At 46.5% G+C, this 15851-nt stretch overlaps 1 protein-coding gene across 2 annotated transcripts in view; it reads left to right on the forward strand.

Annotated features, from left to right (window-relative positions):
• Nucleotides 1-14202, forward strand: part of ATAD2B (ATPase family AAA domain containing 2B) — a 107747-nt gene extending 93545 nt beyond the window's left edge. For both annotated transcript variants that reach the window (XM_066596739.1, XM_066596748.1), the window contains exons 26-28: nt 5573-5667; nt 5960-6088; nt 6680-14202. In XM_066596739.1, the coding sequence (XP_066452836.1) occupies nt 5573-5667; nt 5960-6088; nt 6680-6721 (266 nt within the window). In that variant the 3' untranslated portion in view covers nt 6722-14202. The remainder of the gene's footprint in view (nt 1-5572; nt 5668-5959; nt 6089-6679) is intronic.
• Nucleotides 14203-15851: the final 1649 nt, after the last annotated feature.

Genomic DNA, 15851 nt, shown 5'->3' on the forward strand with positions numbered 1-15851 from the left:
TGGGGCAGATTTGCTGATACGGTCTAAGGCTGTACTTACACGGTGAGAAACGCATGCGAGTCACGTCCAGTGCTATATGGGTGGAACTCGCATGAGTAAAGACACCATTAAATGGGTTTATCTATGCAAGCAGTGCGGCAGGGCCATCAGCCGATCAGCGGCGCTGGAGGCCGCTGAGTGAAGAACTGTGCTGACAGCTGAAGACTTCGGAGGTGAGCGCTGGATCTTCTAAAATCTGCTCCCCAGTAGCACAGACCAGGCAAAATACATACGAAGGAGCTGACTAGGTACAAAATACTGCTGACCAGCCACACTGGGGTGCCGGCCGCTTAGTAATATACTTGCACATAGATATGGCATGTGAAGGGTAACGGTCATACAGGTAGGCAGAGGCGTAACTTGAAGGTTCTGGGCCCCAATACAAAACCTGGAACAAGGCCCCAATACAAAACTTGGAACAGGGCCGCCAACTATAATGCTTTATTCATAGTACTAGGCTCCCTGTATGGAGAAGACAGGTCTTATGGGCCTCCTAAGGCTCCTGGGCCCGGGTAAAACCGCATCCCCTATAGTTATGTCAGTGCACATAGGTCACATGGTGTGTTTTTCTTTGAATGATAAATCGGCCCTATCTTTAGACTGTCTAGTCTTGGGGTACTTTTACAGGTAGCGAAGAATCATTCGCTCAAGGAAACTGTGCCAGTCTGCTGATTTGCCAGCGTGGTCCCAATATACAAAAAGGGGTCTAAAAGTGAGCCTGGTAACTACAGGCCGGTAAGTCTCACTTCAATAATTGGAAACATATTCAAGGGGTTTCTGAGAGACTCCATCAAAGAATACCTCAAGGAGAACAACGGAATAACTCCTCACCAGCACGGATTCATGAAGGGTCGCTTATGTCAGACCAATCTGATCAGCTTCTACAATGAAGTAAGTTCTAGGCTGGACCTGGGAGAGTCTATTGATCTCGTATATCTGGACTTCTCTAAAGCATTTGACACCATGCCGTATAATAGGCGGATATATAAAATGAGACAGCTCGGATTGGGTGAAAACGTGTGTATCTGGGTAAAGGACTGGCTCAGAGATAGAAAGCAGAGGGTGGTAATAAATGGTTCATACTCTGATTGGGCCACCGTTGCTAGTGGGGTGCCACAGGGTCCAGTATTGGACCCATTCTGTTCAATATATTTATCAACGGCCTGATAGAGGGACTACACAGAAAAATATCAATATTTGAAGATGATCCAAAATTATACAAGATAATACAACGGAGGACAATGTACGGCTACAAACGGACCTGGATAAGCTGGGGGCTTGGGCAGAAAAATGGCAAATGAAGTTCAATGTGGATAAATGTAAGGTTATGCACATGGGCAGGAGAAACGGATGTCACCAATATACACTAAATGGGGTACTGCTAGGGAAAAGTGAGATGGAAAAAGACCTGGGGGTACTAGTGGATTGTAGATTCAACTGAAGCAACCAATGCCAGTCAGCGGCTGCAAAAGCTAATAGTCTTGGGCTGCATTAAAAGAGGTATAGGGGTGAGGGGCGAGAACATTATCCTCCCACTATATACAAGGCACTTGTCAGGCCCCATATGGAATACTGTGTACAGTTCTGGACACCGGTGCTCAGGTAGGATGTTGCAGTGCTTGAGGGGGTCCAGAGAAGGGCAACTAAACTAATAAACAGAATGAGAGGACTGGAATACCCAGATAGACTATCAAAATTGGGATTATTCACCCTGGAAAAAAAGACTGTTAAGAGGTGATCAAATAACTATGTATAAATACATGAGGGGACGATGCAAGGATCTCTCCCATGATCTGTTGTTACCGTTGCAGTCCTTGGTATAAAGAGGGCATCCGCTACGTTTAGAGGAAAGCAGGTTTCATCACCAACACAGAAGGGGAGTGCTTGTCGAATATCCACATGTAGTTTAAAGGGGTTGTCCGGTTGTAAACTAGCTGTCTATCCTCAGGATAAGTCATCAATAGTAGGCAGACAGCTCTGTTCCGAATGCAGTGGCTTTAGTTTGGTATTGCAGGCTAAGTTCTCATTCATTTCAATTGGAACTTGGCCTGCAATATCACGTCTTGCCACTACAGTAGGAATTGAACTGTCTGCTCAGTACATGAGTGCTCCAGCCCAGCAAAGACTTGATCGGCAGGTGGCCTGAGCAACAAACTCCTGCCAATCCACTATTGATAGACCATCAATAGCTTACAACCGGACAATTCCTCTTAAACCCCTTTGGCATAGCTATTGACAAATTTTAGGCAGATGTCTGAGGCTCTGCCTTGGTTTTTCTACCATGTGAACATATCCTAACTGTAATACATCTACCTTAGGTTGTTCTGACACTTTGCTGACAACAGTGAAGGGTAGAACTGCTTGGCAGGAGCCGGACACATTACTTCCTGTGGTGTTAATCAGAATTTTCTGAAAGAAAAAAAAAAAAAAATTTTTTTAAAAGTTGAACTTTATTTCTACATTTTTAGAAATAAAAGCTTGAGCTGGTTCAAAGGCAGCAACTAGAGTAATGGAATGGGCGGACTACAATTGGCTTCTACCTCCCTTTTTTTTGCCTTCCTCTGGATCAACATGGGGGGTAATTGGCTGACCTGGGTGCTACTATTTCCTACTCTAGTGTCATGGGTCTTCCTATAAGGTGAAGGGATGTCATCAGTATTATTTGGTTCTGCGTATATTACCATTTAGTTTGTTTTTTTTCTCCCTCCCTGCTTATCTCTCCTGCAGGTTTTCATGTGTTGGCTATACTATTTGCCAGCCTGTGATGTAGCGAGAGGTCTTGGGATTCAGCCAGTAAACCTCTCTCAAGCACTAAGCGTCTATTTTAGCGAGTGCTTGAAGCTCCGCTTTTAGGATGCCCCCTGTTTTCAGAAAAAGCTTTAGAAGCCGGTCTCATTGGAAATAGCTGCTCAAACATCCTGAAAGACGGAGGAAGCTCGGAGCCGCGTGGAAAGGTTACGCCCGAGGAATCCGGCTGGTTTTTAAATGTTGAGCAGCTGCTTAATCAAAAACACGACCACTTCTGGATCCTTAGTCAAACATCTTCCTAAAATATCAAATATCAGGAGCCGAGTGCCAGCGGCTCGATAATTATTGCTGTCGTATCAAAAGTTCATATTTATATATAACACATGCTGCCGTGTAGGAAGGGCAAGAGGCTGCAGGTGTTCATACAGAGAGGGGGTCAGGAGTTGGGGGGGCGCAGGAGCAGGAGAGGGTGTCAGGGGCAGGGGGGGGCGTGGGACCAGGAGAGGGGGGGGGGGAGCGCGGGACCAGGAGAGGGGGGGGGAGCGCGGGACCAGGAGAGGGGGGGGGGGAGCGCGGGACCAGGAGAGGGGGGGGGGAGCGCGGGACCAGGAGAGGGGGGGGGGAGCGCGGGACCAGGAGAGGGGGGGGGGGGGAGCGCGGGGACCAGGAGAGGGGGGGGGGAGCGCGGGACCAGGAGAGGGGGGGGGGGGAGCGCGGGACCAGGAGAGGGGGGGGGGGGAGCGCGGGACCAGGAGAGGGGGGGGGGAGCGCGGGACCAGGAGAGGGGGGGGGGAGCGCGGGACCAGGAGAGGGGGGGGGGGGAGCGCGGGACCAGGAGAGGGGGGGGGGGAGCGCGGGACCAGGAGAGGGGGGGGGGAGCGCGGGACCAGGAGAGGGGGTCGAGGGGGGGGGGGGGAGCGCGGGACCAGGAGGGGGGGGAGCGCGGGACCAGGAGAGGGGGTCGAGGGGGGGGGGGGAGCGCGGGACCAGGAGAGGGGGGTCGGGACCAGGGGGGGGGGGGAGCGCGGGACCAGGAGAGGGGGTCGGGACCAGGGGGGGGGGGAGCGCGGGACCAGGAGAGGGGGTCGGGACCAGGGGGGGGGGGGAGCGCGGGACCAGGAGAGGGGGTCGGGGAGGGGGGGGGGGAGCGCGGCGCTACCAGGAGAAGGGGTGGGGGGCACGGGACCAGGAGAGGGGGTCGGGGGGGGGGGCGTGGCGCGGGACCAGGAGAAGGGGGGGGCGCGGGACCAGGAGAGGGGGTCGGGGGGGGGGCGCGGCGCGGGACCAGGAGAAGGAGGGGGCGCGGGACCAGGAGAGGGGGTCGGGGGGGGGGGGGCGCGGGACCAGGAGAGGGAGTGAGGAGTTGGGGGGGGCGCAGGTATAATAGTGACACCCCCCTCCCTACGGCGCCCCCCGGTAGAATAGTGAAGACACCCCTCCCTACGGCGGCCCCCGATAGAATAATGACGACCCCCCCCCACACACACACACACACGGCGGCCCCCGGTAGAATAGTGACGGCCCCCTTCCCTTCGGCGGCCCCCGGTAGAATAGTGACGACCCCCCTTCGGCGGCCCCTGGTAGAATAGTGACAACCCCCCCCACGGCGGCCCCCGATAGAATAGTGACGACCCCCCTCCCTACGGCGGCCCCCGGTAGAATACTGACGACGCTCCTCCCCCTACGGCGGCCCCTGGTAGAATGACGACCCCCCCCCCTTCGGCGCCCCCCGGTAGAATAGTGACACTCCACTTGGGCCCCCCATTATATGTAAGCCTCACTGGAAAATAACCCTCCAGGCCAGGTAAAACGGAAAACAAAATAAAATGCAGAAGCTGACGTCTCCTGCAGCATCGCTGCCAGCAGGTGTGGTGCTGCCACAGGCGCTTACTGACCTGGTGCTTGTGCTGCTGCCGCTCCCTTCGGCATCTGCTGCCAGCGCCTCTGGTCCTGCCGCTGCCGCTCCCAGTCCTCATCCCGCTGGCACTACATGCGCTGCCACCAATGCGCCGATGCTTCCTCTTCTCAGGCCACACATGCCCCCAGCCAATCACAAGCTGGGGGCGTGAGTACATGTCAAATTCCTGTATTATGTCGCCACCCATAACTTCCGGTGGCAACATAATACAAAAATACCGACGTCGGGGGGGGGGGGGGGGATCCTGGCTGCACACTGATATCACAGTGTGTGCTGGGATCAGTACCACTAGTGGTCCTGTATTCTCCTTTCCTCCTCACTGCACCCTCCGTAGTGAGACGCCACAACAGAGCAACTAGGCACCCTGCCTCCCCTTCATCTATCTCCAGCGGAATGAGTGGGGCAGCAGCGTGAATGTTGGCCTTCACTCCATTCAAGCTCCACCATTAATCAACTCACCCTCCCATACAGTTAGCTGCTGTGGACTGAAGCCCCCCTCTAACTTGTTTTTAGTCGAGGCAAAACCACAGCACCCACAAAGTACATGAAATGTCCTCCGATCCAGCAGGACACACAATCAGCGGTACAAGGCAGCAACTGATAAGTTTCCCTGCAGTGCCCCCATAGGTGAAATAACAAATGACATAGTTTCCATTGAACGCTCTAGGCTGCCTCCATAATGCACAGACATGGCAGGTCCTCCGGAGGGAGAGATGCTCTTTGTAGCTGCTTTCCATTATGGATGTGGGTTCTCTGTGGGTTATTTGTTTTATGTCACATTTCTGACCGTTGCAACTTTGTACGTGTTTATACATTGTGGAGTCTTGTATGTGTTTCTTCTGATCTGTTTGTTGTGCGCCATCACAGGTAAAGCAGAGGACACAAGACCACTTGGAGATCAGCACCTGGAAGAGATGCTGGAGCCGGAGCCACCGCTAATTGTTGACCACAAGAGACTTGAGGTAAGTACCCTCTTCAGAGTTTATGTGCCGATTGTGCTGTTCTCTCCTGTACATGTCTCGGTTTGGTGGACAGTGTTCTATGCTGTCTTGTACGTAATGGGTACTCAGCTGGATACTGGGGTATACGTTGGCTGTAAAGGGGGTCTCATGAAGACCACCCCTTTTAAAAAGAAGTCCTCTACTCCCAGTCATCACGGCTCATTGGCAAGGGTCCAGGTTATCTAATCCCCGGCAGTCGGGGCACGCCGCGTCTGGCCATACTCACCGTATCTGAATTCTTGTTCTCTTACAGAAATTGCTAGACCGTGTGGTCAAAAAGAGCAACAATTTGACAGTGGACGAACTAGAACGGTGGTACTCTATTCTCAGCCAGTGCATATACACACGCAGGACCGACTATGATAAAACAAATCTAATAGAGGTAAGTTAAGGACCTTTCAGTTTGCCTTATAACAGCATAAATCGTAGTAGTTCTGCATCGACGAGGGGGTGTCTGTGACTGTAGAGACTCGGCTAGCAACTCTTTGCACTTGTCTTAAAGTTTCTAGAATGCTTTAAAGTGTACCAGCAAGTTCGGATGACGTTTCAGAGTAAGCTGCCGTGTGCCTACGTGAGGTAGAACACTAAGGCTGGGGTCACATGGGTCATATTCTCGGCGGAAAGCTCGCAGTTTTGCCGCAGGGGAAAAAAAGAATGGACATGCTGCGTGTTCCGCGTTGGCTTTCCCGTAACTGATTCGCTCCCCTGGAAAGCACGGTGACAGCAGGAAAAAAAAAAGAATCGACATGCTGCGTGTTCCGTGTTGGCTTTCCCGTGACGGATTCGCTCCCCTGCGCGGACGAGATTTTTGACAAACCTCGTCCACATGGGCTGGCTAACAGCTATAAGCTCTGGAGGTCTTTGGTTGCGTCCTGTAGGCCGCTGGCGCCGGCTGTGACTCTTCATAGATGTTTAGCACCCCGGTAGTGAATTATTTATTAATCGATTTCTTCTTTTTCCCCCCTTCTTGCAGGACATGGAAAGGACAGTTGATAAGTTTCATACATTCCTGTGAAAGTTGCCAAAACAGCAACCTCTTATTCTGTGACTCCTCTCAAGAGAGCGCAATTCTCTGAGCGTTTTTTTTTTTTTAAATTCCTAGTGGCACCAAGTTCTGCTCTGAGCCTCGCTCTCCAGTATTCAACCTCTCACCATCTGCTGTTCAACAAGATTGGTGCTATTGTCTCAGGTACCTGATGCCAACCAGCCTACTAGAACCAAACAGAACTTCACGTCACAAGTGGACAAAAGAAAAGAAAAAAACACAAAAAGTATAAAAAATAAAATAAAAAAATAGATTCACCACAGCTTGAAGATTTGAGGTGCTAATGGCGGATGGATGACAAGTCCACCCTACTGTCTACGTTCTTTCTGATGCTAGAAAGCCATCTGCACCAACTACCTTCTTCTCGTCTTAGAAGAGGGGGAGGAATCAAATCCATGCGATGGGACTGGAAAAAAAAAAACATAAGCAAATTTAAAAAAAAACAAAAACAACAAACTGGACCATACAGGAGCCAGGAACTTGTATTTATTTATTTTTCTCTCTTTTCGTCTTGTTTTGTGTCATCAAACCCCGTAAACCATTGCCGATGTCGCCCTTTTTATGAGTCTCTTGTGATTTTTCTTTCTCGGAAGCAGTGTGGGAATCGGTTAGTGGCAGCTCATTCTTAAAAAGTCGAAGCTCGCCCCTCTCTCTGTGCCTTGTTTTAACACTATATATTAGGGTATTCAATTCATATTGGTGCATTTCTCCATAGGGATCGGAGAAAAAAAGTAAATTAAAAAAAACACCCATCAGGTTTGTTCACTTTTGAGTAAACTCAAACGGTCTGTTCTCCATATTGTTTGTGATCCGAATATCTTCTGAGCTGCAAGTTAGTTAATCTACTTTTTTTTTCTTTTCTTGGTTTTTATGTGATGCCAAATACTCTCAAGTGTTGAAGCCTCACTCGAACCCATCTACATCACCTCTTCTATACCTCTCCCTAACGGCCGGTAGTTTTGTACTTTTTTGGAGGGCTTTTTGTGTTTTAAGGTTGAAGTAAATGTTGCAAACCCGACTGTGTTCTGCCGAACAGACTGTTCTTCGCATCCATGAATTTGTCAATCGGTCGCTCGCTTCTACCGTATAATGTGAAGACTCCACCTTGGCTATTGTTGACCACGGGCATCAGATCTCACGATCAATCTCAAATGTCTTTGGGGCGTTCAAAGCTGCCAGACCTTTTCCTCAATGGTTTCTGGCAAGGAAATAGGTCGGACATGTTTCATATTTTCTCGGTCCTGTTTTCCCCTCCAAGATACCTGGTGCTGGAGGTGACTGGCATTTCCATAGACCTGTTCCATAGAACTTGATATGCCCTTTAATAGCATGAGGAGGGAGGGGAGGGAATCGGACATCGTTACCGTTGCCCAAAATGTTTTTCTTCTAACTAGTTTTATATATCTGTGGTATCTTCTTCTTCGTTAGACCTGGCAAATCCCAGTTATGAGCCTTCTAGCTTTTGAGATGCTTGACGCTATCGTCTGTTGCCGCAAGTTTTGTAAAGGTGCTATTTGTCAGTTGTGTTGCGTTTTAAATGTACAGGGTTTATTTTTGACATGCCTCTCGTTGATCCGAAACGGGGTAAGCAGGTTTCTCGCCAACAGCTACGTAGGGTGCCGATCCTTCAGTTTTTGGTGAGAGAAGGGAAGGATTGTTTAGACCATTTATGGTCACTCTTCTTTATTAGACTCTGGTTGCCCTCACACGGCATTAAAATACTGGATCATTTGTGACCAGCTGAGGTCTCCTACATCGGGAATACAAGGACTTTGTATTGGGCTGAGACAGGAATCTTTTTGGGGTCGTACGGCCCATTTAAGTATAAATGCAAGTAAAAAGCGAAAAAAAACAAAAAAAACTTTAAGGTGTTTTTTTTTTTATAAGATGTCCAGTGTTAAATCCGGGAGATCAAGTTACTCTAGTGCTTTTTTTGTTATTTTTTATTTGTACTCTTATGCGTAATGTGTTACATTCTGAACAGGAATCTGCAAATACAACCTGTCCTGTTCCCCACACACTAGAGATTCGGGAGCCAAAAGATGTCTCCGGCTACCGTCTGTACGATGTCTTCACCATTAAAGTGGTGCTTAAAATCTTTTTGCAAAGTAAGATTACTTTTTAGCGTTTACAGTAAGACAAAAATTCAGTTTTTTTTTTTAGGGATGGACTTTCCAAAAAATGACCCAACTCTAGCGGGCGCCATTATACTCTGTGTCTGTGTAGACCGAACTTGGAGATTTTTTTTTTTTTTTTTAGAATGCCTGACAACTTAGACGTGATATAAGATGTTACAATACTGCGCCCCTCTTATTGTAGCCTAGAGCTTCTTTTACACGACACAACTCCAGCTGTGTAATCGGCACTGATCATTGGGATCAGCTCTTGCTTACCTGGCCTGCACATGGGTCTATTCGTTTATTTATCATCTGGTTTCAATGCACCCCCCCAGAGAGGGGCAGATATGCAAAAGGATATGCAGGGGGCCACCTTGAATTCAGCTTACTTTTTAAGTGTTTTTAACTCTACATGCAACTCAATGTATTCCTTTTGGACTGCAGCCGTCATCCAATACTATGTAGCCCAGAGCTAAGGCTATAGACACTCCTGTAGGGTTTTTTTGTTTTTTTTATAGCACTGAAATGTTTTTAAAAATTGCAACAAAAGCTACTTATGAATTCAATCCAGTATTTATTTTCAAATTATTTAATTGGAGACTGGCTAGTTGCTAGCGGTAAACAGCTGCAGGGCTTGTTGGAGATGTTACAAGTCTTCAACTCATGACCAAGCTGGTGCTGAGGGTAGGCCATGGGCACGGCAGCTTCACAGTACTTTTACACCCTCCTTCTATTACTGCCATATCCATTCAACTTTTCTAGTGATTAATTTAGACGCAGGACCTCTAATTCGTGGATGCGCCCAGTGGCAAACCCCGATTTATTAAGGGCAGCTTGATGGAAACCTGGTACAGAATGGTCTTCTAACTCCTACTGTCTATTCACAAACACAGCATTTAACTTCGTATCCTTCAGAAACTGCTGAAAATGCAAAGTCAAAATAATATATATATAAATTTTTTATTTTTTTCTTTGTGTTTTTTTTTTTTTTAAATCGACAACTATTTTTCCTACAAAAGCCCTGACGGATGAGATAACTAGTAGATGCGACCAATTTTTTGTAACAGAAAACAATAAGTCCGCTTTTGCGGTAAGAGTTTACTTAAAAACCTCACATCGTGTCGTGCATTTTTTTTTCAGTGGTTTGTAGAACTTTTTTGAAAAAAAAAATTTTTTTTCCCTGTTAAACAAAAAAGTACAAACTTTTTGTGGGGATTAGGTTCGTATGAAAATCGTTTTATGAATTTTCTTTTTTTTTTTTTTTTTATGGCTGACTGCGATCAACTTGTAACTTCAACCAAGTCAGTTTTATTAAAAACAAAAACCTTTTTATTTAAAAAAAAAATAAAAAAAAGTAAAAACAATGAAAAAAAATGAATTGGGCTGCTGCTGTTTATATTATTGAGTAGGTTCCTCCTTATGTTACTCCCCACACCCTAATTTTGATAGAAAATATATATATAGAGAGCACATTTGCGCAGTGGGGTAAAGAGTGCGTCACCAACAGCAAAGGTAGGGTTTTTTTTGGAAGTTAGAACTTGTATTGCCTACCACCAAGCGATTTCGGCTTCTTTCTTTGTATGATAAAACTTTTTTGGTGACTGGTATATAATTCTCCACACCTGTTACTAACCTCCCCCTAATGTACGTGTGCGGGCTGAACTTCTAATAGTTGCAGATCCAGGTGATATTTTTGTGGGTTTTCCTTTTCCCGTAAAACGGACGGTATTAGCGGTCTTTCTTTCACGGATCTTTTGTAAGTAGGCCACAGTTGGAGAGTGAGTTTGTATATAAGAGGTTTATTTTGTATCGTAGTTTACTTTTACTGTATTTCCTCTTTTATGCACCCCCCCCCCCCCCCCAAAAAAAAGTTTGGCTTTACAAAAAGTAGCGTTTACTTGTATACAAAGTTGGCTGTGAAATGATTCCTACTGTTTGTATCTCTGTAAACCAATCTGAAATTCGCCTTCCCAGGTAGGGGGGTAGGTTCCTGACGCTGTAAAGAAATGAGAAGCGCTCCAAGTCTTTCGCTCTCAGCAGAAGTGCTCAGTCAACTGTAACTTTTCCAAGAGACTAAAATCCATAGCGATTAGTTATTTTACAAGAACTCTGTCACCCCCTACTGCGGGAGCAGTGTTACTCTGTGCAGCCAGCAAGATTATTGAATCAATGACCTCATCCCTTACAAAGCACCATGGGAATTGAGGGGAAGATGGCAGATTCATACCAGCTTTTCTTCACAGCTTAATTCTGAAAATGCAGTAGAAACGTTTTTCAAGTTCAGCATTTTGTACAGAATTTTCTTACAGACGTGTCGAATGCTTGGAAGTCTCTCAAATATAATTAATTTTTTTGTCCACGTAGAATACTTTTTTTTTTCATCTTGACAATCTGGATGGCTCGGAAACCTCATTTTATAGTGAAAATCTAGACCAAATGTTGAAACTTTACAAATACTTTGCTTTACCTGCCTCTTACTGACCTTGAGCTCTATTACATTGTCATTCATGCTCTCGGTTTACGTTCAGATCTTTACTTTGGATTGCGTTGGCCGTTTCTGGCCTCATATCTTCTAGCAGCCTCCTGCTGGATCAGTGTGTGTACCATGTGCGGTCGTGTGCTTCAGTTATGCTATACTTTTCGTGTAAGGGTGCCTTTGGACGGGGCGACCTGCTGGGTGCAGATGCCCTATAGGCCATTCCAGCAAGATCGCTCCTGTGCTTTTACACTTTGTGAATGGAGGGAGGTGGGGCAGGCTGGGGATCTTTCTGGCCCGCCTCCATTGACCATAAACAGGCAGTCGTTCATAGATGAATGACTGCCTGTTTAAACGGGCCAATCTGTCATTTCTGATGCTTTTTTTTAAAAAAAAGCATATCTAGCAAAATGGTGTTCACATTGCATGTCTGTTAGCATAGTGCGGTTAGATTCCAGGTGGCAACCAGCAGGATGTTGAACGTTGCTGAGAGTGGAGAAGCGTGCGCGGTTCATTAGGTAAAGCAAAGTATTTGCAAACTTTTAACAAATTCTGCGCAGATTTTTACTGTCTAAAAAGTTTTAAGAAGCTTGATGCTAAGTAAAGGGGGAAAAAAAAACTTAGTTCATTTCAGTGTTGAGTTAGAATGGAAGGTCACGAGGAAGGACCATTATCACTTTTTTTTTTTTTTTTTACTCTATAACGCAGGTTTTCATATTCTAGCTGATGATGCTAGGCTATGTTATGTGACACACATGCAACATCAATCTGATCCATAAAATAAGGGTTAACCATATAAGTCCACAACAGCCCTAGAACTACCTAATTCTCATTCCCTCTCTGACGATTACAGTCAACCCTTTTATTGCAAATCGTAGTAATCACCGGGGGGCTTTCCTCTGTTGTTGACTCATCATGCTCCTTCAGAACCAGCGATGGACTTTTAAGAGAAACTTTGTGTTTGATTATGGAGCGTCATGCTGAGAGCGCTCTGGTTCTTAAGGACACCATTCTTATTAAAGGAAGCCTTGGGGCAAAACGGATATTGTAAGGCTTAGCGTCGGAGCTCAGCAGCACATGAGGAGTCTCTTTGGTGATTTGGGTCTCTGTGTCATACACTATGCAGAACACTTGCTATTGATTTAGTCCAAGCTGGTTTTTTTAAAAGGGTATTTGGTTACTAAATTATTTTTCTAGTTTTCCACTGGATGGGTGAAGTCTGATGGATCAGTGTGGGTCTTAGCAGTCTGAGAACATGGGGGGCCCTTTTGCCCCACTTCGGTTCAAAAGAGCATCACGCTCAGCTATTTTCGGCAGCACCATTAAAATTAATGGAGCGCCATCGTGCATATGCGGGCAGCACTGTATTGAGTGTCACCGTTTTCAAGGTTGGATCAGGTAGCTTCAGTTTTCCAATGAACAGAAGTGGGCCAAATGAAACCCCTGTATTCTCTAGAGCGGTGGGGGTCCTAGCGGTTGGGCCTCCACCCATCCATCAGCTTTCACCCATCCAGTGCATGGGTGACAACTTTAAAAAAAAATTTTGTAACTGGAATACTTCTTTCAATTATTGTCCTGAGAATGGACAAGCTTGGCCTTCTACATGGGCAGATGACCACGTGTGAAGGTTTGTCCACATAATCATATGCCCGTGTAAATGTGCTGCTGATCACCGGGCAAAAAAGCAGTCCTTTCTTTGTCGGTTGATCGCCACTTTTTTATGGCACAAGAAATCGGCGGTGGCACATCTCCCCATGCAAACTGATGTGCTGCCGACGGCCATAAGACTATATGGAGGAGGAAGGCTTGTGTGAATGTTTGTCCTCTGTATTGTGTATGATGGCCGGTCAGATGATCTTGTTGTTCGGGGGTCTTCATCAGGATAAAATCATTGTGCGTAAAGAGGACTAATTTGACGAATATTACTTAGTCTTGCCCTCATGTTTTTGCTCGGTGCTATCACACAACTAATGCTAGTTGTATTTTACGGTCTATACCAAATTAGTTGGGTGACCCAAGATTTATGGTGCCCAGATGTCTTGATTCTAACGAAACTTGCTCTGTCAAGGGTCAGGCGTATCACAGGAGTAACCTCTGCAGCTGCTACGGGACCCAGCTCTGGCTGGTCCAATCCCTCTTCACCATGGGGTAGTGTGAACCTACCTGGCTCCTTCTCTAACTATTAACAAAACTGGAAGGGGAACTGGTCATGGGTCACACTCTCGAATTGAAAACGGAGCTGAGGTGAACAACCTTTACCGGGATGGACAATGTGTTGAGTTCATTAATATGGTCATCCTCTTCTTCTTTTTTTTTTTTCTAACTTGTATCATTATTTCCCCCTTGTTGTCTACTTATAACATACCACGATGTATATACGGTTGTGTCCTTCTTCCATGCTTGAATACCATCTAAACCTCTGGTTACTTGATTTTTTTTTTCCATATGTTGCCAATGTGTTTTCTAGGTTCCTTTTGTGTTGCTCTGCTGTCTTATGTGTTTTTTACAATGTTTGCAATAGCTTGTCTGTTGGAATCTTGGAAGCTTGGCTCAGGAGCTTAACATCATTTCTTTTTTTTATCGTGATCACAACATAAGCTTGAATTTGTCAGGAATTTCGCTGTACCTTTTTTTTTGCCATTGTTCTTTTTTTATTCTATTAATGTGCATATAGTTCTCATTAACCAAGGCATATTTTCTGGATTCTGTGTAGGGTTTTTATCCAAAATGGTATTTAAATTTGATGTCTTTTTTGTTTTTGTTTTTTTCCCCTTTTTTTGGTTTTTCTGACTTTATTTTCTATTAGTTTTTGAAGTAAGTTATTATTATTAAAAATAAAAATAAAAAAAATAACAATTTTTGACCTTGATGATTTTTTTTTTGGAAGAAATTTACTGTAATTTGTAATATAACTGCTGTGACATACTTGAATAAAGATGAAATGGGGATTGTGTGTTGTTTTACTACTTGTGGCTTTGACGTGTTAATATTCCCCAAATTTATTTTTTGGGGGTAACTTTTTGACTAAGGGCGGCTTCATACGGCCGAGAAAATCGCCTAAGGTTTGTGCGTTTTGAGATGTACGAATCTCAACCCTATTTTTTGAATGGGGCTATACACATGAGCGAAGTTTTCCCACATGATACCGCGATGCGCTGCTATGCAAGGAACAAATTATGCCATATTCTATCTGACTGTTTTATGTCGCATCGCTGCCCCCTTGTTTAGCACTGGCCCCTATTGAAGGAAATGTGAAAACTCCACGATCCTCTGCCACAGCTGTGGCAGCCGTGCCGGAGGATTGCTGCAGCCCCCATGTGATGCGAGGCTGTTTTACCATGAAAACACCACACATCCATTGGGATTCTACATGGTGGGGAGTGTGATATGGCGGCGATACTCACTCCCCCATTTTGCGCTCTCCAATGTGAAGTTAGCCCAAGGCTGCCTACTAGAGATGAGCGGACGTACTCGGTAAGGCCGATTTCGCAATCGAGCACCGCGATTTTCGAGTACTTCACTACTCGGGTGAAAAGTACTCGGGTGCGCTGTGGGTGAGCGGGGGGTTGCAGCGGGGAGTGGGGGGGAGAGGGAGAGAGAGAGGGCTCCCCCCTGTTCCCCGCTGCTACCCCCACTCCCCTCTGCAACCCCCCGCCCCACAGCGCACCCGAGTACTTTTCACCCGAGTAGTGAAGTACTCGAAAATCGCAGTGCTCGATTGCGAAATCGCCCTTACCGAGTACGTTCGCTCATCTCTACTGCCTACACATCTGCATCCCCTTCTGTGACGTACATCTTCATGTGGGGGTGTGGGCGGGTCAGTTTTTCTGCTCTGCTCAGGAAGCACAAAGGGGGCATTCCCTGGCCGAACCGCATCTGTTCTATGACGTAACCGAAAGAACTCCATTGACTATAATGGGGTCCGTTTGGTTTACCCTCAGCTGTCTGCTGAAAAAGCATTGCATGCTGTGCCATTTCTTCCGATATTTTGGGCCGGATTTGCAATGGAACCTCCAGATGGAGATTTCGGCACAGATGTGGAAGCGGCCTAAATTGTTGCTGGCTGGTAAGCCAGTGTTGCCTATATAACAACATCCAAACCTTTTTAGGTCTTCTGGTGGATTTTGCTTCATCCAAACAAGAAGCGCGTCAAGTAAGATGCAGTATTATTGGGGTATTCCCAAGATCGACTTATCACCTAGCAGGTTAGACAAGTCTGATCGGTGAGGGTCTCACATCTGAGGCCTCCACCAATCTCAAGAACAGGGGTCCCAATCTTCTCACTGATCCCCATTCATTTTAATGGGGCTGCCGAATATAGCCAAGCACTTTGTAGTTGGCCGTTTCCCGTGGTCCCTTTTCGAATTGTATGGGGTGGTAGCGTGCACGCTTATTCCCTCCACTCATTGCCTTACTACAGTGATGATTACATGAAACTCTCGTTCTCAGGATTACTGGGGGTCTCACACGTGATCAGGCTCCTATCGCCTATCCTGTACAAGTTCCA

The sequence above is a fragment of the Eleutherodactylus coqui genome, chromosome 1, assembly GCF_035609145.1.
Source record: "Eleutherodactylus coqui strain aEleCoq1 chromosome 1, aEleCoq1.hap1, whole genome shotgun sequence".
NCBI classification, from domain to species: domain Eukaryota; kingdom Metazoa; phylum Chordata; class Amphibia; order Anura; family Eleutherodactylidae; genus Eleutherodactylus; species Eleutherodactylus coqui.